The 24277-nt window shown below is 53.9% G+C and overlaps 1 protein-coding gene, 1 non-coding gene and 1 pseudogene across 2 annotated transcripts in view; 1 reads left to right on the top strand and 2 right to left on the bottom strand.

Annotated features, from left to right (window-relative positions):
* Window positions 1–4834, top strand: part of LOC120381683 (zinc finger protein 850-like) — a gene marked incomplete at its 5' end in the record, with an annotated part of 218952 nt that extends 214118 nt beyond the window's left edge. The window contains one exon of the mRNA XM_039499809.1: window positions 3067–4834. Within this exon, the coding sequence (XP_039355743.1) occupies window positions 3067–4834 (1768 nt within the window). The remainder of the gene's footprint in view (window positions 1–3066) is intronic.
* Window positions 1–24277, bottom strand: part of LOC120381687 — a 377258-nt pseudogene that overhangs the window by 309270 nt on the left and 43711 nt on the right.
* On the bottom strand, window positions 17598–17669 carry TRNAA-UGC. Its single transcript has one exon. It is a non-coding gene; the product is annotated as a tRNA-Ala (tRNA).

Raw genomic sequence — 24277 nt, 5'->3', positions numbered from 1 at the left:
TAACGTACATGAGCAAGTAAAGATATCACCCGACTTGACGCCAATCCAAAAGATCGAGGCAACCGATATGATTAATCGTAACCGAGATGTTTTCTCTACAAAACCGGGGCGGACAACTGAGACCTATCACCATATCCGCACGATCCCTGGAGCCAAAATAACACTGAGACCCTACCGAATCCCAGCAGCCAAAAGAGAAGAAATCAAGGCCGAAGTAAAGAAAATGTTAGAATTAGGCATTATTGAAGAATCCTACAGTCAGTGGTGCAGTCCAATTGTTCTAGTGCCCAAACCTGATGGTACCATGAGATTCTGTAATGACTTTCGCCGACTAAATGAAGTATCCCAGTTTGATGCATACCCCATACCACGCATCGATGAACTGGTTGACCGACTGGGTAGTGCCCGTTTCTTGACTACATTGCATCTGACAAAAGGGTATTGGCAGATTCCCCTGACCAAAGAAGCTAAAGAAAAGACAGCGTTCTCCACCCCAGACGGGCTATTCCAGTACACTGTTCTCCCTTTTGGGTTACATGGGGCCCCAGCCACATTCCAGCGCCTCATGGATAAGCTGCTGCGCCCCCATACTAGTTATGCAGCTGCATGCCTAGATGATGTCATCATCCATATGCCAGACTGGGGAACCCACTTGGAGAAGGTTGAGGCAGTGCTACGCACCTTAAGGCGGGCTGGCCTCACCGCTAATCCTGCTAAGTGCGCCATAGGACTAGCAGAGGCTAGGTACCTGGGATATATTGTAGGAAGGGGTATAGTGAAGCCCCAAACTAATAAATAGAAGCGATTCAAAACTGGCCCCGGCCAACCCGAAAGAAGCACGTCCGTGCATTCCTAGGCGTGGTAGGCTACTACTGACGGTTTATTCCCCACTTCGCCAGCAGGGCAAGTCCTCTAACGGACCTGGTGAAGGCTCGAGGTCCAGACATGATAAAGTGGACCGACGCTGCAGAGAGGGCGTTTGTAGACCTTCAGACGGCCCTCTGTAATGACCCCATACTCATAGCCCCAGACTTTACCAAGGAATTTATTTTACAGACAGATGCTTCTGAGGTGGGGTTGGGGGCAGTTCTGTCACAAATGATTGGAGATGAAGAACACCCGATTCTCTACCTAAGCAGAAAGCTGCTCCCACAAGAACAGAAGTATGCAGTAGTCGAGAGAGAATGCCTCGCTGTCAAATGGGCCATGGAGACGCTGCATTATTACCTCTTGGGCCGGCGATTTACTCTTGTGACAGACCACGCACCCCTCCAGTGGATGCAGAGAAATAAGGAAAAGAATGCAAGGGTCACCAGGTGGTTCTTATCCCTACAACCATTCCAGTTCTGTATACGGCATAGGGCTGGATGTCACCACGGCAACGCTGATGGTCTTTCACGAGCACACTGCCTGGCGTCCCAAGTTGCACAACCCTATGGTGTTGAGCAGAGGGGGGGATATGTGATGGAGCAAGGCCGGATGGCTACAAGAAAGTATTGAGGAGCAGGTATGTTAGCTCCAGGCTAAGCAAATCCCTAGTACCATAGGAACCAAAATGGCAGTCGCTCCAGGCTAATCAAGGCACCTGGGGCCAATTAAGAACTTTCTAGAAGGCACCGGAGAGAGCTACATTGATTGGAGCACCTGCAGCCAATCAGAACAGGCTAATCAAGGCACCTGGAACCAATTAAGAACTTTCTAGAAGGTACCGGAGAGCTACATTGATTGGAGCACCTGCAGCCAATCAGGACAGGCTAATCAAGGCACCTGGTATAAAAAGGGGAGCTCACTCCAGTCTGGGGAGGAGGAGCCAGAGGAAGGAAGTGCGTATGAGGAGCTGGGAGTCAGAGACACAAGGAACTAAGAATTGAGAGGGGGTACTACTGGAGGATTGAGGAAACACCGTACAATCAAGCAGCATCAGACACCAAGAGGATCCTGTGGTGAGGATAAAGAAGGTGTTTGAAGGAGGCTATGGGGAAGTAGCCCAGGGAGCTGTAGCAGTCAAGCAGCGGTTACAAGTAGCACTATAGAGACTGCTGCAATTCACAGGGCCCTGGGCTGGAACCCGGAGTAGAGGGTGGGACCGGGTTCCCCCCAAGTCTCGCTACTCCTAAACAGATATAGGAGGAGTTGATCCAGACTGTGGGTTTCATCCAAGGGGAAGACCACTGAGGGGAGGAAATCCGCCAATAAGCGCAGGACCTACTAGAGGAGAGGAGGAACTTTGCCACAGATGTTACTGCTTAAAAATGATCGTAGCTTAAAACCATGGAATATTCTTTGTAACAAGTATCCCACAAATTCCACCGACCTCTCTTGTTTTCTTTGTCTGGCATAGGGTTTCTAAATTCCAAACCTGATGTGGTCTCCCAGCTGGAACGAGGGGAAGAGCCGTGGGTCCAGGACCTCCAGGGTTCTGAGAAAGAAGTGCTTCCAAGAGCTGCCTGCACAGGTGAGGACTTGGTTAAAGCAAGTCAAAAACTGTCCGTGAATACAGGAAACATTTGGGATGCCCTACAAAGACTTTGTGAGCTCTCCAAGTTCAGGATTGTTCCCTGCAGATGTGGAATAATTAGGCAGATGTCACTCATGGCTTCCCACCTATCCTGACTAACAACTGGCAGCAGATCCCTGCCTGATCCCACTTTCCCCCCTCCATGTTCTGGTGAAATGCAGACCAAAACTGATCCCTTCCTCTCTCTTCTGGGGAAAATCAGCTCCTGATAGGTTTGATCTCTCCTGCACATATTTTGGTTTGTTCATCCCTTTTAAAATTCCTGTCTCTGAGATTTCCTTTCTCTCAGGCACAGGGAGTGACCTATGTCTGGATTCTCTCTGTCTCCCATCAGGTGATAGGATGGTGCGTGAGAATGAGGAGCAGAAACCCCAGCAGGAAGATGCTGAACAAGGAGCACCACATGGGACGTTATCAGAAAAACCCAAAGGGAATGTTTCCAGGAGTTGTGCACTCCGAGAAACAGTAAAAGCCTCTGAGACTCAGCAGAGGCCAGAGGAGAACTTCAGTAGCCTCTCAGCCCTTATTACACATGAGAGAATCAACTTGGAACAGACACACTACAAATGCCACGAGTGTGGGGAAAGCTTCAGTCAGCGCTCAAGCCTTATCACACATCAGAGAATCCACACAGGAGAGAAGCCCTACACGTGCGCTGAGTGCGGGAAAAGCTTCAGTCAGCGCTCACACCTTATCAGACATCAGAGAATCCACACAGGGGAGACGCCCTACACGTGCGCTGAGTGCGGGAAAAGCTTCCGTCGGCGCTCAAACCTTATCAGACATCAGAGAATCCACACAGGGGAGACGCCCTACACGTGCGCTGAGTGCGGGAAAAGCTTCAGTCAGCTCTCACACCTTATCAGACATCAGAGAATCCACACAAGGGAGACGCCCTACACGTGCGCTGAGTGCGGGAAAAGCTTCAGTTGGCGCTCAATCCTTATCGCACATCAGAGAATCCACACAGGGGAGACGCCCTACACGTGCGCTGAGTGCGGGAAAAGCTTCAATTGGCGCTCACACCTTATCACACATCAGAGAATCCACACAGGGAAGATGCCCTACACGTGCGCTGAGTGCGGGAAGAGCTTCAATTGGCGCTCACACCTTATCACACATCAGAGAATCCACACAGGGGAGACGCCCTACACGTGCGCTAAGTGCGGGAAAAGCTTCAGTCGGCGCTCAAACCTTGTCACACATCAGAGAATCCACATAGGGGAGACGCCCTACACGTGCGCTGAGTGCGGGAAAAGCTTCAGTCAGCTCTCAAGCCTTATCACACATCAGAGAATCCACACAGGGGAGACGCCCTACGCATGCGCTGAGTGCGGGAAAAGCTTCAGTCGGCGCTCAAGCCTTATCACACATCAGAGAATCCACACAGGGGAGACGCCCTACACGTGCTCTGAGTGCGGGAAAAGCTTCAGTCGGCGCTCAAACCTTGTCACACATCAGAGAATCCACACAGGGGAGACGCCCTACACGTGCTCTGAGTGCGGGAAAAGCTTCAGTTGGCACTCAAACCTTATCACGCATCAGAGAATCCACACAGGGGAGACGCCCTTCACGTGCGCTGAGTGTGGGAAAAGCTTCAGTCTGCGCTCAATCCTTACCACGCATCAGAGAATCCACACAGGGGAGACGCCCTACACGTGCTCTGAGTGCGGGAAAAGCTTCAGTCGGCGCTCACACCTTATCACACATCAGAGAATCCACACAGGAGAGCAGCCCTACACATGCGCTGAGTGCGGGAAAAGCTTCAGTTGGTGCTCAAACCTTATCACACATCAGAGAATCCACACAGGGGAGACGCCCTACACGTGCGCTGAGTGCGGGAAAAGCTTCAGTCGGCGCTCAAACCTTATCACACATCAGAGAATCCACACAGGGGAGATGCCCTACACGTGCTCTGAGTGCGGGAAAAGCTTCAGTTGGCGCTCTGCCCTTGTCAGACATCAGAGAACCCACACAGGGGAGACGCCCTTCACGTGCGCTGAGTGCGCGAAAAGCTTCAGTCTGCGCTCAATCCTTATCACACATCAGAGAATCCACACAGGGGAGACGCCCTACACGTGCTCTGAGTGTGGGAAAAGCTTCAGTCGGCGCTCTGCCCTTATCAGACATCAGAGAATCCACACAGGAGAGCAGCCCTACACGTGTGCTGAGTGCGGGAAAAGCTTCAGTCGGCGCTCAAACCTTATCACACACCAGAGAATCCACACAGGAGAGACGCCGTACACATGCTCTGAGTGCAGGAAATGCTTCAGTCAGCGCTCAAGCCTTGTCACACATCAGAGAATCCACACATGAGAGACGCCCTACACATGCTCTGAGTGCGGGAAAAGTTTCATTGAGCACTCAGACTTTGTCAGACATCGTAGAATCCACAGTGGAGAGAGACCCTACACATGCTCTGCATTTGGGAAAAGCTTCAATCAGATGTCATTCCCTATTAGATATCAGAAAATCCAAATCGGAGAGAACTGTAAGAAATGCCTTTATTAGAGCTTCCCAAAGATTTGTTTTTTAAAAAATCAGATTTGCTAATTCCAATATAGTGATCTTTGCACCATCTTCACTGTGGTCTCTCAGCTCTGCCAGATGAGTTGCCTGCTTCTGCCTTTTGCAGCTCACCCTTCTTTGGGGTCAGTCCTGTGATCTTTTCTATCAGCTCCTTCCCTTTTGACTTGTAAGAGTGTGTGTCCCTCCAGCCAGGAATTTCATCAGCTCCAGGTGGGGGAGAGAGGGTTGATGCCAACAAGCTACCCTGAGGCAAAAGTTACCTGTGCCTTGCATCCACTAGGACTGTACATGGAATTGGGTGCTCAAGTTAGTGATTTTGGTGTAAAAAGACAATTATAGTTGTAGAGCAGAAGCAGCCCAGGGAGTGAACCTATATTATGGGAGTAAGTAAATAACTTTTCCTTATCTACTTTCTCCACATCACTCATGATTTTATATACCTCTATCATATTCCCTCTTAGTCTCCTCTTTTCCAAGCTGAAAAGCCCTAGCCTCTTTAATCTCTCCTCATATGGGACCCGTTCCAAACCCCTAATCATTTTAATTGCCCTTCTCTGAACCTTTTCTAATGCCAGTATATCTTTTTTGAGATGAGGAGACCACATCTGTACATAGAATTCAAGATGTGGGCATACCATGGAGTTATATAAGGTAATAATATAGTCAGTCTTATTCTCTATCCCCTTTTAATGATTCCTAACATCCTGTTTGCTTTTTGACCGCCTCTGCACACTGCGTGGGCATCTTCAGAGAACTATCCATGATGACTCCAAGATCTTTTTCCTGATTTGTTGTAACTAAATTAGTCCCAATCATATTTTATGTATAATTGGAGTTATTTTTTCCAATATGCATTACTTTACATTTATCCACATTAAATTTCATGTGCCATTTTGTTGCCCAGTCACTTAGTTTTGTGAGATCTTTATTAAGTTCTTCACAGTCTGCTTTGGTCTTAACTATCTTGAGCAGTTTAGTATCATCTGTGAACTTTGCCACCTCACTTTTTACCCCTTTCTCCAGATCGTTTATGAATAAGGTGAATAGGATTGGTCCTAGGACTGACCCTTGGGGAACACCACTAGTTACCCCTCTCCATTCTGAGAATTTACCATTAATTCCTACCCTTTGTTCCCTGTCTTTTAACCAGTTCTCAGTCCTTGAAAGGACCTTCCCTTTTATCCCATGACAGCTTAATTTATGTAAGAGCCTTTGGCGAGGGACCTTGTCAAAGGCTTTCTGGAAATCTAAGTACACTATGTCCACTGGATCCCCCTTGTCCACATGTTTGTTGACCCTCTCAAAGAACTCTAATAGATTAGTAAGACATGATTTCCCTTTACGGAAACTGTGTTGACTTTTGCCCAACAATTTATGTTCTTCTATGTGTCTGACAATTTTATTCTTTACTATTGTTTCAACTAATTTGCCCGGTACCGATGTTAGACTTACTGGTCTGTAATTGCCGGGATCACCTCTAGAGCCCTTTTTAAATATTGGCGTTACATTAGCTAACTTCCAGTCATTGGGTACTGAAGCCGATTCAAAGGACAGATTACAAACCATAGTTAATAGTTCCGCAACTTCACATTTGAGTTCTTTCAGAACTCTTGGGTGAATGCCATCTGGTCCTGCTGACTTGTTAATGTTGAGTTTATCAATTAATTCCAAAACCTCCTCTAGTGACACTTCAGTCTGTGACAGTTCCTCAGATTTGTCACCTACAATTTGGCAATGTTTATGCTCATTTCTAGGATTTGACTTCCACTTTTTAAAGGAAGTCTTTTTGTCTCTGTGATGGGCCAGGGGCCCCAGCGCCCCCTCGCGGCAAGGGCGGGGTGGGGCCTAGCACTGCACCACTCGCTTGTCTTTCAGTCCGTCTCTGGTAGCCGGCGTATTACGGCCTAGCGGCCAGAGTCTATGGACACCCCCTCCGGGGTAGAGTAGCCCGGCCTAGCGGTCGGAGTCCGTAACCGCCCCCTCTCGGGGCGGGGTAGCGCGGCCTAGCGGCCGGAGTCCGCAAGCACCCCCTTCGGGGCAAGGTAGCACGGCCTAGCGGCCAGAGTCCATACACACCCCTACGGGGTGGGGGTAGCGCGGCCTAGCGGCCGGAGTCCATAAGCGCCCCCTTCGGGGCAGGGTAGCGCGGCCTAGCGGTCGGAGTCCGTAACCGCCCCCTCTCGGGGCGGGGTAGCGCGGCCTAGCGGCCGGAGTCCGCAAGCACCCCCTTCGGGGCGAGGTAGCACGGCCTAGCGGCCAGAGTCCATAAGCGCCCCCTTCGGGGCAGGGTAGCGCGGCCTAGCGGCCGGAGTCCATAAGCGCCCCCTTCGGGGCAGGGTAGCGCGGCCTAGCGGCCGGAGTCCATAAGCGCCCCCTTCGGGGTGGGGTAGCGCGGCCTAGCGGCCGGAGTCCATAAGCGCCCCCCTCGGGGTGGGGTATCACGGGGTGGGGTAGGGGGACTCGGGCCCGCCCTCTCCTCCGAGTCCCGACCCAGGGCCCTGATTGTGGCAAGCTCACCTTGCCACCCGCTCGGCGGGGATCCGCCCGCAACACGCCGAGCGGTGCCGCAGCTTTAAGGCTGTCAGTTTCTAAAGTCCCCTGGGTCACTTCCTACCCCGTCTAGTCGGACGTTGGCGTTGTGGGAGCGGTTCCCCCGTAGGTCCCCTCCGGCCGGCGTCCCTCTCCAGGGTCTCCGGTACGGCCTCTGCCCGGCTGACATCCCGGTCCAGGCTCCCTGGCTCTCCTCCCGCAGGAGCTGACGGTCTGCGTCCTTTTCCCCCGGTGGTCAGCCCAGACTGAGCAGACCTGCAGGCTTTTATACCTGCCTGCCAGTTAGAGCATGCCCAGCAGAACTTCCTGGGCGTGGCTTCCTCTGCTAGCAAGGAAGGGTTAACCCCTGCTGTACCAGTGCGGGGCTGTCCCGCCCCGTCACACACCCTCCCCCTTAAGACGGCCGTCGGGCCCGGCTGACCCTGGACTCCCGCCTCCCCCTCCTCCTCCCCGATGCGGGAGAAGAAGTCCGCGTTCCCATGAGCCTTGCCTGGCCGATGTGACACGCGGAAGGCGTAGGGTTGGAGGGACAGGTACCACCGCATGATCCGGTTATTCGTCTCCTTCATACTATTGATCCATCGGAGGGGCGCGTGGTCAGTCACTAAGGAGAAGGGGTTCCCTAATAAATAGTACCTTAGTGCTTCGACCGCCCACTTCACTGCCAAGGCCTCGCGTTCTATGGTGGAGTACCGGGTTTCGCGGGGGAACAGCTTGCGGCTAAGGTACAAGACCGGGTGTTCTTCTTCCCCTACCTCCTGCGACAGTACAGCCCCCAGTCCCACCTCCGAGGCATCCGTCTGTAGGATAAAGGGTTTTGAAAAATCCGGTTGGACTAGTACCGGTTCCCGTGTTAATTGTTCGCTCAGGGCGCGAAAGGCCTTTGCGCAGCCTTCCGTCCAGCGTACTTTCTGGGGTTGTGAACTGCGCGTCAACTCCGTCAGTGGGGCAGCGAGTGTGGCGAAGTTAGGCACAAACCGCCGATAGTACCCGGCCAGCCCCAAGAACTGCCGGACTTGCTTCTTGGTCGTGGGCGTAGGGTACGTCCTTAATGCTTCCACCTTGTCTACGAGGGGACGGATCTTCCCCCGGCCGACCGTGTAGCCCAGGTAAGTCACCTCCTTCTGGCCCAGGTGACATTTCGCCGGGTTCGCGGTGAGGCCGGCTTCGCCTAATGCCTGTAGAACTTTGGTCAGGTGTTGCAGATGTTCCTCCCAAGTGCTACTGTAGATGACAATGTCATCGATGTACGCTGCGGCGTATTCGTTGTGTGCGTCCAGCACCTGGTTCATGAGTCGCTGGAAGGTAGCCGCGGCCCCGTGCAATCCGAACGGCATCATCGTAAATTGGTAGAGTCCGAACGGCGTTGGAAATGCTGTCTTTTCTCGTGAGGCCGGTGTTAACGGGATCTGCCAATATCCCTTCGTCAAGTCCAGGGTGGAGATGAACTCGGCTTTTCCTAGCCGCTCCAGCAGCTCGTCCACCCGGGGCATGGGATAGGCGTCAAAACGTGAAATGGCGTTTACCTTGCGGAAGTCGATGCAAAACCTGACTGTCCCGTCTGGCTTGGGGACCAACACTATGGGGCTCCGCCATTCACTCCGCGACTCTTCCACCACCCCTAAGGCTAGCATCAGCCCGAGCTCCTCCTTCACTGTCTCCCACATCTTCCTGGGGAGTGGGCGGTGTGTGTCCCGCACTTTGTGCCCTGGAAGGGTAGCGATGTGGTGGCTTGCTAATGTGGTTCGTCCGGGTCGCGTCGACAAAACCACGGGGAACGCCGCCACCAGTCTTTCTACCTGGTCCCGCTGGGCTGGGGTAAGCTCGTGGCCTATGTCCGCCGTCCCGGCTGCCTCGGGCTCTCCCACCAGTGGCCCCAACTCCGGTTCTGGCGGGTATGGGGCTATCAGCAGGCCCTCTCGGTCCCTCCAGGCCTTAAGGAGGTTCACGTGGTAGACCTGGGTATCCCTCCTTCGCCCGGACAACCGTACCTCATAGTCGACCGGCCCAATCCGCCTGACCACTTCAAAGGGGCCCTGCCACTTGGCCAGCAGCTTGGACTCGGAGGAAGGAAGCAACAAGAGGACCCGATCCCCCGGCTCGAAAATCCGCACCTTGGCCCCCTTGTTATACTGAGCCTCCTGAGTCTGCTGGGCTCTAACCAGATTTTCGCGGGCCAAGGTCCCCAGCTCCCGGAGGCGTTCCCGCAGATGGAGGATATACTGCACCGACCCTCGAACACGGGTCTCCTGCTCTTCCCAGGTTTCCCTTAGGAGATCGAGGATACCCCTAGGCTTCCTCCCGTAGAGGAGCTCAAAGGGGGAGAACCCCGTGGACGCCTGGGGTACCTCTCGCACCGCGAAGAGGAGTGCGGGGAGTAGTTTATCCCAGTGCCGTGGGTCGTCCTCTACAAACTTTCTCAGCATGGCCTTCAAAGTGCCGTTGAATCGCTCGACCAAGCCATCCGTCTGGGGGTGGTAGACGGAGGTCTTTAGTGCCCGGATGTTCAGCAGCCTGCACAGCTCTGCCATCAATCTAGAGGTCACATTCGTTCCTTGGTCCGTTAGTATTTCCCTCGGGATACCTACCCGAGCGAAGATCTGCAATAGTTCGTTAGCAATGACTGGTGCTGTGGTGGACCTCAGTGGCACCGCTTCGGGATAGCGTGTGGCATAATCGACCACCACCATGATGTACTTATGACCTGTGCCGCTCTTCTCCAGGGGTCCCACGAGATCCAGGCCTATCCGGTCAAAAGGCGTCCCCACCACCGGCAAGGGTACGAGGGGGGCCCTTGGTACACCTTTTGGACCGGCTCTCTGGCATTCTGGGCAGGAGGCGCAATAATCTCGTACCTCCGCATGGATGCCCGGCCAAAAGAACCTCTGGGCCACCCTTTGCAACGTCTTCTCCCTGCCTAGGTGTCCGGCCCACGGCACCGAATGTGCCAGACGGAGCAAGTCCCGTCGGAACCGCCGCGGGACCAACAGCTGGCGTAGCTCTTCCTTTGTCTGTGGTTCTGGTACCACCCGATAGAGTAAGTCCCGATGGATCTCAAATCGGGGCCCTTGTGGCTGGCGGTGGGGCGGGTCTTCCTCCCCTGGTGGGCTAGTCGCCTGTTCCCAAGCCCGGCTGAGAGTGGCATCCCCTCGTTGCTCCTCGAGGAAGTCGGTGTCCACCTCTAGCCAGCCCGGGCCCTCTGTTGTCGGCGCGTCGGTGGGGACTTGACTCCTTACCTCTCTCTCGGAGCTCCCCGAGGGCCCCTCTAGGGGGTCCTCGGCCGTTGGCTGGCCTAAAAATCCCGGTCGTCTAGCCCGTTTCCCAGTTCTCCTCCCTGGCGGCGTAGCCCCTTCCCTCAAGAGGTTTGTGAAGCCCGGCCAGTCACGCCCTAAGACCACGGGGTAAGCCAACTTAGGAGCCACCCCCACTAGACACCGCGCCCGGTGTTGGGCCGCCTCTAGCTGTACCCAGACGGTGGGGTAAGGCTTCACATCCCCGTGGATGCACTGTAGCCGGATGGGGGCCCCGGCGGGGCCGGTGGGCTTAATCAGCCCCTCCCGAATAACCGTCTGGCTACACCCGGAGTCAACTAAGGCCCAGGCAGACGTCCCATCCACCTTCACCGGCAGAACAATTTTCCCCGGCTCCCAAGTCCGGGCCCGGTGACCCGCCGTCAACACCTGCCCATAATTGCAATCCAGGTACGGGCACTCCCTCCTGAAGTGCCCTACCTGACCGCACTCGTAGCAGCGGTCCCGTCTCGCTTCCTCGATAGGGTTGTGGCGGGGGCTGCCCGGCCTTACTGGCGCCTCCTCCAGTCGTCGCGGGATATCTCCTCGGGGTGTCGCCCTAGGGCCCCGGGTTACTGGTATTCCGGGGGGCTGGACATGCCGCCGAGGCTCTCCCCCGTCCCCCTTACGTGGCCCCCGGGCCTGCCCTGGGCTCCGTCCACCAGGCTCTCCCCCCTGGGGGTTGGTCTTCAATGCCCCATCTGCTGCCTGGTAGTCCTCCATCAGGGAAACCGCGTCCGCGAGGGTCTTGGGGCGGTGTCGCTGCACCCATTCCTTCCCTCCCGGAGGCAGGGCTTGCAGGAACTGCTCTAGGGCTACCATCTCGGCCACTTGAACGCCCATCCGTCCTTCCGGCTCCAGCCACCTCCAACAGAGGTCCCGGATTCGCTGGGCCACGGCCCGCGGCCTGGCCCCTGGCGTGTATCGTTCCTGGCGGAGTCGCTGGCGGTAGGTCTCCAGGCTGACGCCAACTTCGTCCAAGATGGCGGCCTTGACCTTCGTGTAGTCCAGTGCGTCTTGGGGGTCCAAGTTCCGGTACGCCGCTTGAGCTGGGCCCGTCAGGTAGGGTGCCAGTATCGTGGCCCAATGAGTGAGGGGCCACTGTACGGCAGTCGCGACTCGTTCAAAGGTCACGAGGAAGGCCTCGGGGTCATCCCCCGGCCCCATCTTAGCTAGGCGCACGGGTAATCCCCCGAGACCCTCGCCGGGGTTGCCCCTGATGGCCCCTCGAGGCGTACTCGGTGCCGGGCCGATTAGTGCCGCCATCTGTTGAACCAGCCGCTCCTGGTTCGCCTGTTGCTGGGTTGTCAGCTCCCGGATCAGCTGCTGCTGCTGTTCCTGTCGCTGTGCGGCTTGTGCCTGCTGCTGGGCCGCCAGCTGCTGGAGCAGCTGAGTTTGCTGCTGCTGCTGTTGCGCCATCTGCTGCTGCTGATTCTCCAGCAGCCACTTCAAAAGTTTCTCGGGGTCCATATTGGGTCCTGTGGCCTTATCTCAGGCCCGTTCAGGTCCCTGGTCAGGTGCCAATTGTGATGGGCCAGGTGCCCCAGCGCCCCCTCGCGGCAAGGGCGGGGTGGGGCCTAGCACTGCACCACTCGCTTGTCTTTCAGTCCGTCTCTGGTAGCCGGCGTATTACGGCCTAGCGGCCAGAGTCTATGGACACCCCCTCCGGGGTAGAGTAGCCCGGCCTAGCGGTCGGAGTCCGTAACCGCCCCCTCTCGGGGCGGGGTAGCGCGGCCTAGCGGCCGGAGTCCGCAAGCACCCCCTTCGGGGCGAGGTAGCACGGCCTAGCGGCCAGAGTCCATACACACCCCTACGGGGTGGGGGTAGCGCGGCCTAGCGGCCGGAGTCCATAAGCGCCCCCTTCGGGGCAGGGTAGCGCGGCCTAGCAGTCGGAGTCCGTAACCGCCCCCTCTCGGGGCGGGGTAGCGCGGCCTAGCGGCCGGAGTCCGCAAGCACCCCCTTCGGGGCGAGGTAGCACGGCCTAGCGGCCAGAGTCCATAAGCGCCCCCTTCGCGGCGGGGTAGCGCGGCCTAGCGGCCGGAGTCCATAAGCGCCCCCTTCGCGGCGGGGTAGCGCGGCCGGAGTCCATAAGTGCCCCCTTCGGGGCGGGGTAGCGCGGCCTAGCGGCCGGAGTCCATAAGCGCCCCCCTCGGGGTGGGGTATCACGGGGTGGGGTAGGGGGACTCGGGCCCGCCCTCTCCTCCGAGTCCCGACCCAGGGCCCTGATTGTGGCAAGCTCACCTTGCCACCCGCTCGGCGGGGATCCGCCCGCAACACGCCGAGCGGTGCCGCAGCTTTAAGGCTGTCAGTTTCTAAAGTCCCCTGGGTCACTTCCTACCCCGTCTAGTCGGACGTTGGCGTTGTGGGAGCGGTTCCCCCGTAGGTCCCCTCCGGCCGGCGTCCCTCTCCGGGGTCTCCGGTACGGCCTCTGCCCGGCTGACGTCCCGGTCCAGGCTCCCTGGCTCTCCTCCCGCAGGAGCTGACGGTCTGCGTCCTTCTCCCCCGGTGGTCAGCCCAGACTGAGCAGACCTGCAGGCTTTTATACCTGCCTGCCAGTTAGAGCATGCCCAGCAGAACTTCCTGGGCGTGGCTTCCTCTGCTAGCAAGGAAGGGTTAACCCCTGCTGTACCAGTGCGGGGCTGTCCCGCCCCGTCACAGTCTCTCACTGCTTCTTTTACATGGTTGATAAGCCCCGGTGGCTCTTTTTTAGTTCTTTTACTGTGTTTCTTAAATTGGGGTATACATTTAAGTTGGGCCTCTATTATGGTGTCGTTAAAGTGTCCATGCAGCTTACAGGAATTTCACTTTAGTCACTGTACCTTTTAAATTCTGTTTAACTAACCCCCCTCATTTTTGTATAGTTCTCCTTTTTGAAATCAAATGCCACAGTGTTGGGCTGTTGAGATGTTCTTCCCACCACAGAGATGTTAAATGTTATTATATTATGCCGTTTATTTCGAGCAACTGCAGTTATTCGGGAGAGTACAGACAGGCAGAGTTTCCCCTCCCGAGGTAGGTCTCGGTTAGATAAACAATTAAGGCAAGCATTTATACCTTTTGCGACGTACAGTAAGGAGCAACAACTGCATTTTGTTTGTACATATTCCTTTCTGATAGCTTACTTCTCTCAGCAATTTCTGCTACAATCTGCATTCTATTCTTATCTAACACAAGGTCGAAAACCAGCGTCTCTTACAGTTCTTTTCTGCTCGCCCACGCCCTGCTTGGAAGTCTCCCGTTATTAGCTGTTAGTTAGCCTGGTAAATATCAAGTCCCTGAGAAAACACAGTTATACGAAGCAAAACAAAATCACAAATAGAAATGTCATTGGAAATTCAAAAATTAAAAAGGAAAATGCAATTCCCATCACTTCATTGTATCTGGGCCATTCCTGTATCGAGAGTACCCGCTAAGGGCCCTGTGTGCTTATGGGAAACCTGGAGGAACTCATAGCAGAGCCTGAACATGAAACTCAACTGCTCCCAGGTGCTGCAGTAAAACCCTTTCCCTGCTGTGATGTTGATGATTTTATGAAAATATGCTAATGAGTGTGAATATAATGTAACTGGAACATGCTTCATGCAAAAGGTCTCTTGTGCAGTATCATTACAAAGCTTATTATCTACTGTGTGTGTTCAGCCTATTTGTATGAACCGATCTTTCCTGTATCTGAAGCTAGAAATATGAACTATAACTCTGAGGTCCGCAATGTGTGGGCCATTAATAGTGGTTTGGACTCTTGATGGCTCCCATTAACCAGGACAATTGACTGGAGATGGCTCTGTCCTGCACCATCTGTGAGTCAGGCCAGGAACAATGAAGGCTTGGGGTCTCACAGGGCATGTGACCATGTCACCTGGTACAGGAATCCATCTTAAACCTGGGGCTTTTCCCCAGGAGAGAGACAAAAGATTCCTGCCTTGTACCAAAGCTGTATAAGGGGGTGGAACAGAAAGAAAGGTGGCTGCAGTCATGAGAAATCCCCTAGCTACCACCTGAGCTGGAACAAGGACTATACCAGGTGAAAAGATTGGGCCCAGACAAGAAATAAGTCTAGTCTGCAAAAGAAGCTTATTGGAAGATCTCTGAGGGTGAGATTTTATCTGTATTGAGTTTCATACTGTATTAGTCTTAGACTTGCATGTTTTTGTTTTATTTTGCTCTATGGAGAATACAAACTCCACAGAGAAGGAAAAGTTAATGCCTTAGAAAAATCTGTGTGTGTTAGAGTGTCTAGGAACCACTCTCCTATAGCTTCTTTTCTCTGATTTCCTTTAGAAAATCTGAAGCAGGGAGCAGAAAACCATTGTCTTTTCTGAGGTGTGAGCTCAGGACCTACTGAGTATGAGACTGACATGCTGGCAACTATGCTAAGAAGGCCCAGGAAAATGTTTAGGCTCAGTGCATATAGGATCCTCCTACAGCAGTAACTGGAGCAGGGAAGGAGCTGGAAGAAGCAGAGAGCTCTGGTGCCCACAGACCTGTCCTGGCATCTTTCTCAGCAGCAAAGAAATCAATTTGCCCTTCCAGTGAACAATCTGCTGGAACTAATGGCAGCACAGGGGCGATGTTTCTAAAGTATGCACCCACCTCTACATTTTAGAACTTACTCTCCTTTTTCTAGTATAGCACTTTCTATATGAACTGGCAAAACAAACTACACAGGTAAGAGAAACAAGGGCTTGAGAGAAAGCTTGAACTCATAACCCCAACAGATGGCCCCTCTCCACTAACCAGTTGCACCCCTGAAGATGTTTTTTAAACACATTTGGGAAGCAGGCAGTTATCAGTCTCTGTGGTTCACACCTTTGCCTGGTAATTGAAAGGCTGCTGGTTCAAACTTAACTCAAGATGTGGCTTTTCAGCGATGAGACTCCAGTACATTTTAACAGGAAGAAAATCTCCTCTATTCTGGCTTTGCCCCATTAGACTCCTTCTGCCCATCTTCTCCCCCCCTCCAGTCTCTTTCCTTCCCCCCTGGGGCCATGCAGAGAGGAGCCCCAGTCAGTCTCTGTCACAGAGAGTCTGTATCCCATAAAGGGAGGGAGGGGTCTCTCTAAAACACTGATAATGGGGAGGGGAGTGGTGTGCGTGGTTAGGGGGAGATAGGATGGAGAGCTAACAGTGGGGCACAGAGAGATTCCCCCAGATTTGGGAGATCCCCTGCTGCCCCCCATCAGCCAGCTGTGAGAAGAACAACTGTGGGGGTGGGGGGTCTCCACATGCTGCCCCCGCCCCAACTGCCAACTCTGCCAACTGTGGCAATGGGAGCTGCGGGGGTGGAGTCTGTGGGTAGCAGTGCGCAGAGACGCCCCCGGCCCTCCAGCTTAGGGGCTGCGGGTTGCTTTCGGGAGATGCCCGAGGTAAATGCTGCACCCCTCACCCTCTCCTGCAACCCCAACCCCCTGCCCCAGCCCAGACCCCACACCGGCACCCAACCTCCCTCCGAGAGCCTGCCCCCCACATTGCCTCCTTCACCACAACCCCCTGACTGAGCCCAGACCCTGCACCCAAACTCTCCCAGAGCCCAACCCCTCTCCCTCCCACACCCAAACTCCTTCCCAGAGCCTTACACAGGTGTGTGTGGCAGGTGGGGCAGGACTTGGTCCCATTCTGGGCACCACCAAAAATTATACAAACCTGCCACCCCTGTCCAGCCCAATCTTCTGCTGATGCACCTCAGTCCACACCCGAGCAGGGTTTGAAGCTTTCATTGCTTAAATTCCAGGACGCGGAGGGTTTTCAGCTCCCCTTTGCCCAGAGGGAACCTTCACCCCACTCCTAACCAGGTTCTTGTCCATGGGATCACTGTAGGGGGGCTGGGTCCCTCTATGTCTTTTCTCTCTCTAGGACAGGCCTGGGTGCAATAACTGGGGGCATCTGAGCACCCAGGACCTTCTGTGGGGCTGCCATTCCCCTTCTGTGGTCCCATCTGCCATTGACTCCAGCCTTTTTTCTATCCATCGTCAGCACCATCCCAAGCCAGCAGCACTCGCCTCAAAAAGACAGAGTCCAGTGGCACCTTACAGACTAACAGACGTATTGGAGCATAAGCTTCCGTGGGTGAATCCCCACTTCGTCAGATGAATGTAGTGGAAATTTGCAGGGGCAGGTATAAGTATGCAGGCAAGAACCAGTCTAGAGATAACGAGGTTAGTTCAATCAGGGAGGATGAGACCCTCTTCTAGCAGTTGAGATGTGATCACCAAGGGAGGAGAAACTGCTTTTGTAGTTGGCAAGCCAGTCACAGAATTCCCTCTCCATTCATCTGACGAAGTGGGGATTCACCCACGAAAGCTCATGCTCCAATACGTCTGTTAGTCTAGAAGGCGCCACAGGACTCTGTCGCCTTTTACAGATCCAGACTAACACGGCCACACCTCTGATACTCAAAAAGACAGTGTCCCCTGCTGGGAGTAAATCACTGACCTCTCTCTACCCTGCCCCTCTGTTTCCTTGCCTCTCAGTCTGTGCAGATGGGACCTTTCCCTCCAGTGCTGGAGGATTCGCCCTTCTAATCTACCATTGTCACAAGCAGCACAGCGGGTGGGAATCTTAAACGTACCGAGGTGACTTAGGGGCAGAACCCCCCCAGACCTTCCATGCAATTGTCACTTGCCCCTCACTGAGCAGGACTGAAACTGATGCAGGGAGACTGGTGGGTCACTTCCTCTGGGCATGAGCAAAGCAGCAGGGTGAAAAAATGATCATGGAGATGCTGGGGATTGAACCCAGGGCCTCATATATGCAAAGCATGTGCTCAACCACTGAGCTACATCCCCTAGCAGGTTGTGTTTGCTATGGGTTACACTCAGAGCCCTCCTGTTTCCAGAGCATCCAGTGACCTATAAGCTTCACAAGAAGCCCATTCCCCTCTCTGAGGACCAGTCCTGCTCTCCTGGGTATGACTTGTTCATAGGGGTCACTTTTCAGCAGGGCCAGATTCTATGTGTGGGGCAGAGAGAGTGGGTGCCCTGGTCTCAGGGTGCAGAGATACACTCAGCCCTCTCCCCTGCATTGGGTTGGGGGTGCGGCAATCCCCTGCTGCAAGGTCATAGCGGGGGATGCTGTGAGCAGCTCAACACCTCACCCTGGTGGCAGAAGTGGTGTGGGAAGCTCCAGGTATTTCTAGGATCTGCTATTTCCACCTGCCTGTGAAGTCCAGCTTTCCCCAGCACATTCACTGCGGTGCAATTGGGTCACTGTTTCCATGGCTGAACAGCAAAGAATGGCTCCCAGTTTCCCTTCTATTGCCAGCAGGATTAGCCTGTGTCAGTGGTTAATGAGGTGGATCTAGTTGTAGATTGTTATTCGTTCCCCACCTTGACAATTCACACAGTCCCTTTCCCAGGCAGATTCCCAGCACCTCAGTGATCCTGGTAGCAGGGTTGGATCCTGAGATTTTCAGGGTTCTTTTCCCCTCCACCTGGAGTGAACTCAGCTTTTTCCCCATCACAGACAATCCATGAAATAGCAACAGGGGCATAAAGAAAGAGGGGAAGGAACATCTCACGGCCAGGGCTGGATGTGCCCAGAGCCCCCTGCTTGTCCATTGTTTCCATGGAATTTGGCCCCCTGCTTTGCACAAGGGACAGAGAAAGATCTTGCTGTTCCTGTGTCTGCAAAGAAAATTGTGCTTCTGTATGAAAGAGAGGCGGGAAATGGCCCCATGATGGGGCAATAGCCTCAGGGTTAAGAGCAAAGGACAATGATGGGAAGGTTCACAATTGACTCAGTAGTTGCATACAAAGGTGCACGTTTGGCAGTTACATTGGGAAATTCTGGCTCCTTCTCAGGCTCAGGTTGGCCACCCCGGTCTAGGTGTAGAAGTGACAACATTTAAACTTGAAAGAGGGGCCAATTTCCCCATCATTTCACACTTTTACACCCAAACACGATGACTTTCTGAATGAACCCTCCTTGTTCAGCCAGAAGATCTTGGGGTGGATGTAGGAGTCACTGGGTAAAATTCTCTGGACTCTGTTCTGAATCAGGTCAGAGCAGAGGTACCTAGTGATCTAGTCTGGCTGTAAAATCTATAGATCAACACCATTAATATGAAATTAATCCTCAGAAACGGCTGTTCCCCACCCATACCCCAGCAAAGGGCTCTCCAGGGAAGGGGGCTGTTGAGGAAGGGAAGAAGGAAGACGTCCTTCTCCCCCTGGAGGAACTGGGCTCTGCGCTTTGGACAGAAAGGAGGGGAAGGAAATGGCCACACGATGGCAGCAGAACCTAAGAAATGAAACACAATAGGCTTATGTCCACACTGCAATGTAACACCCACGGCTGCCCCATACCAGCTCAGGCTCCCGGGGCTTGGGCTGTGGGGTGGTAAATTTGCAGTGTAGACATCTCGGATCAGGCTCAGTACTGGGCTCTGAGACCCCACAAGGCTGGGAGGGAGTTTAGCAAGTAAAAAAGGTAGAACGGCAGTGGAGTATTACCCTGGTCTCAATGGCATTTCTCCATCGGTCTGTCTGCTTTGGGGCAGGGACAATAACACGTCCTGCTGCTTTTGTTATTTCAAAGGGCGGTTTAGGATTTTCATTCTCACACATGGTGCACGAAACAGGACTCAACCCTCCGTGCAAACTAAACGAGCTGCACACAGATTCTGGCAGCCACAGTGAGCATTTGGTGTGAGAGCTCAGACCTGCCCCTGTCCCAGAGGGACGGGATCATCTGTGAGGGGACCGGACCACTGACCTATCAGCTCCTAACTCCCAAACTTTCAGTAACTATCCTCAGTGCCCGTGAGTGTAATTTAAACCATCAAAAGAGTCATAGTGGGCTAGACCATAGTCTGGACTTCGGATCTGGAAAAGAGCTGGCACAATCCATAGACCAGGTTGTTATATAAAATGCACATGGATTTTAACCCTTCACATACAGTAATGGGAAAGTTATTGGTTCAGGCTTCTAACAGTGATGGAATAAACTGCAGGTTCAAATCAAGTCTCTGGAGTACATCCACGGCTGGGATGGGTCATTCAGTCCTTTGTCTAGAGCTTCAATTTGTAGCAAAGTCCCTCCAGATGTATGAAGCAGGACTGAAGACAAGATGGAGACGAGGCATCAGCCTTTTATAGTCTCTTGCCATGTGGTCTTTGCTTTCTTTGTCCCAAGGACACTCTATCCAGCACGTGGCACAGAAAACCTTAGAGTTCTGTCCATAGGCAGGTCCCTGCAGACCTTGCTGAGTCACAAGGCGTAGCTGCCTTCTCTCAGTGGGTCGATTGTATAGCTGATGGTCCTTAATGGGCCATCAAGCAGGCTAGGCAGAACTGACACCAACTTATCTGGGGTGTTCCCCAGAAGCAGAGCACAAGTTTGAAATATGGACAGAACAGAGCCAATACTTATAACATCAACTACAAAAATGATACACATCTAGAGATGGCATCATTATAATCAGCCAATCAGAACCTCTCCATAGACCCCTTACATGACAACCTTTCTACAATATTGGCTGCAAATATAGAACAGTGGTCGCAACGGTGATCTGTACAGTTACAGATTATGTCAATAACGTCACAGGAGGTGACACGGCATCAGCGAGCCTGATAGTGGAATACTGCCTCCAGTTTTGGTGACCTCAATTGAAAAAGATGTGAAACTGGAGCTGGGGCAGCAAAGAGCCACCAAATGTCCTGAGAGCTGGAGGAAAATGCCTTCTAGTGAGCTATTGAAAGAGCTCAACCTGTTTAGCTTATCAAAAGAAGATTGAAAGGTGACTTCATTGAAGTGTTGAAGTGCCTTAATGGAGAGAAAAGATTGGGTATTAAAGGGTTCTTTAATCTAGCAGAGAAAGGCATAACAAGACCCAATGGCTGGAAGGTGAAAAGAGACAAATTCATATTACAACTAAGGCACAAATATTCAACAGCGAGGATGATTCATCACAGGAACAAGCTACCAAGGAAAGTGGTGGATTCTCCATCTCCTGATGTCATTTAATGAAGACTAGATGCCTTTCTGGAATGTGTTTGCCCCAAAAGTAGCTCTTGTGTCCTACAGGAGGCCTGTGATATGCAGGGGGTCAGATTAGATGCTCTAATGGTCTCTTCTGGCCATAAAGTCGACTAATTTCTGAAAAACTGAGTGTAGCATTGGGAGCAGCGTCTGATGTTTTCCTGTCTAGCCGGCTTGCTGCCTAGAATGAACGCTCCTTGATTGGGGTGATCCACAGGGAGTAGCTCAAACCTCCAAAGTGCCTGGCCAGGGCCAGGACATGAGCCCAGCAAGGGAGGGGTGTGGCAGTGACATCACAAAGGCCTTTTGCAGGACCTCAGACTATTGGTCAGAGGTGGTGGGGAGGTGGTGACCTCACAGAGAGATGCTGACATCAGCCAGGCAGGACAGGGGCGAGGGGCCAGGGAAACCTCAGAGACCCCTGTGGCTTTGCGTCAGCAAGTCTCCTTCTCCAGGTCTCTCTTTGAGGACTGAGAGAGTATTTGGGTTCATGGACGTGAGCGCCAGGAGGAACCTCTTTCGAGTTTTCTCCTTCCCTTTTAGTGATTTTACTAGAAAACAGCCATCCCTGTTTAGAAGGTAAGAGCCTCCTGGAGGTTTGAAAACTGTTCAGTCTGATCCATCTGGTGAGAGTTGAATTCTAGGCATGGAAAACACGAGCTTAAGGAGGCAGAATTTTTTTACGCACCTAGGATTTTGGCCCTTAGAGTCACGGGACATTGGGGTTTGTCCTTTGTGTTTCACCTTTTCCTCCATCCATCCCTCTCTCCTTTCTCTTCGTCTCTTGCTTCTTTTGTCCTTTCTCCTGTTCCCCTCCCAACACCAGGAGAGGGTGTGTGTGTGTGTGTGTGTTGCATGGGAGTGCTCTGCAATTCCCACTGTGGGAGGTCCACCCAAAAATGTGGGGCTGAAATAGTGCTCGGGCAGAGATCCCCGCCAGTGACCTGGGCCATCCTTTGGGCTCTCTGGTGAGAACCCTCAGCCTCCCGCCCTCAGTCTCTACCCTGATTGGCTGAGCAGGGGGTTATTGATAGGGAGGAAACTCAGATCCTTGTTGTTCTCTTTTAAGACCAAGGAAATAAGTCAGAACCAGTTCTGTGTTTGATAAATTTTGCTGCTTCTCTACATTAATGGTCTCTGAGCAGCTCATGATTCTCTCTAACATTGCAGTTCTCCTCAAATACTTTCTGAATAATTACTGTCACTGTTGTTGGTCTGGAGCTCATCTGAGAGCAATTTATTCAGGTCATTCCATGTCTGAAATTCAAGATCCGATGGTTAGTTTGAAAATCAGGGCTCTTGGGTCCTATTCCCAACTCAGCCACTGACTGGCTGTGTGACCTAAGACAAGTCAATTCTCCTTTCTCAGCCTTAGCTTCTCCCTCTTTCAAGTAGGGATAATAATGATCTGCTCCTACCTACCTCAACACACTCACTCTTCCCCAACACACACACAGTCTCCACACTGCAGTTGAAAAGCATCTGGCAATCTAGTAAGATGCCCATGGAACAATGGGATAGAGAAACCTGCATCACTGAAAGTGCAGCCATGGAGACACCACACACCAGCCTTGCCTAGCTGGCAAGAATCAAACCTCCACAGAAACACCCTGTGGCTTCTAACCCAGCTCCCTAAGGCCTCAGCCACAACCACTTAACACAGGGGCCTTTTTACACTCTGCTTCTGTTCTCACTGAAGGGTCATTTCCAATTGTTTGCTCAGACCAGCTTCCTGAGCACACTCACTGCTGTGCAGCTCTCTACGTGTGGCCATGGCTGAGCAGCCAGAGTTCCTGCCCATTTCCCTACTGGCTGGAGCATGGCTAGAGTGTGTTTGTGGTTAATGACGTTGCAGTAGATGGTTCATTTCCTGCCTTGGCAATTCAGACGGACCCTTTTCCCAACATATCTCCAGCACATCAGTCCCTGGCTGGGTCTCCTGGGCAGTGGAAAACATCCCTTGTTTGGCCCTGCCAAGGGGATCGTGCAGAGCTGAGACGTCACTCGGCTTGGATCAAAGGGGGAGTTGGATGGAATTTATCACACAACCCTCCCTGCTCCCCAGAGCCCCACAGGGAGAAGCTAGAGAAGGGGGAGTCATTCCTTCCCTGCGCTCCCAGAAGAGCTGCTAGGACTCCTTCCTGCCAGCTACTCACCCCTAGATCCAGCCTCAGCTCCTGGGATCTTCCTGCTCCAGAGGCCTGGCGTGGGGAGGGCGTCACTGACACACAAGGGAGGTTTCTGGAATTGAAGGAAGGAGCAGAAAACGGAGAGGAAAGAAACAGAGAGAAAACGCCTCGTCTCTCCCCTCCCCGTCCCAGCAAGACATGTTACCAAGGACCAGCGTTAGGGGAAATGGTGCCCTGGGCAAAACTTGTACTTTGGCACTTCCCCATCGCCCCTGGACGATCCCCCTCCCCCTTTACCCCCAGCTCCTGCACTCCCGACCCTTGCACCTCCCCCACCCCTAACTCTGCCCCCTCCTGTGCCCTAACCCCTATGCTGTGTCCCCTCTGCCCTTAACTCCTGCACTCCCCTCCTGTGCCCCCTGCCACTGCCCCTCTCCTGCTCCCCTAACCCCTGCACCCCCTCCTGCGCCCCCTTCACCATTAACCCCTGCGCCCCCTCCTGTGCCACCAGCCATTGCGCCTCTCCTGCTCTCCTAACCCCTGCACCCCTCCTGTGCCCCCACCACTGCCCCTCTCCTGCACCCCTAACCCCTGTAGCCCCTCCTGTTCCCCCAGCCACTGCCCCTCTGCTGCACCCCTTCACCCCAACCCCTGCGCCCCTCCTGTGCCACCAGCCACTGCCCCTCTGCTGCACCCCTTCACCCCAACCCCTGTGCCCCCTCCTGTGCCCCCAGCTACTGCCCCTCTCCTGCACCCCTTCATCCCAAACCCTGTGCCCCCAGCCACTGCCGCTCTCCTGCGCCTTCACCCCTAACCCCTGCACTCCCTCCTGTGCCCCAGCCACTGCCCGTCTCCTGCACCCCTTCACCTAACCCCTGCACCCCCGCCTGTGCCCCCAGCCACTGGCCCTCTCCTGCACCCCATCCCCCACCCCCTGCGCCCCTCCTGTGCCACAACCCACTGCCCCTCTCCTGCCCCCATTCACCCCTAACCCTGTGCCCCCTCCTGTGCCACCAGCCACAGCCCCACTCCAGCCCCCTTCACCCCAACCCCTGCACCCCTCCTGTGCCACCAGCCACTGCCCCTCCTGCACCCCTTCACCCCTAACCCCTGCACCCTCCTGTGCCACCAGCCACTGCCCCTCTCCTGCGCCCCTTCACCTAACCCCTGCCCCTCCTGTGCCACCAGCCACTGCCCGTCTCCTGCACCCCTTCACCCCTAACCCTGCGCCCCTCCTGTGCCCCCAGACACTGCCCCTCCTGCACCCCTTCACCCCAACCCCTGGA

The sequence above is a fragment of the Mauremys reevesii genome, linkage group 14 (assembly GCF_016161935.1).
Source record: "Mauremys reevesii isolate NIE-2019 linkage group 14, ASM1616193v1, whole genome shotgun sequence".
Taxonomy (NCBI): Eukaryota; Metazoa; Chordata; order Testudines; family Geoemydidae; genus Mauremys; species Mauremys reevesii.
The sequence above is the reverse complement of the archived record's forward strand: the minus strand, read 5'-3'. Positions and strand labels throughout refer to the sequence as shown.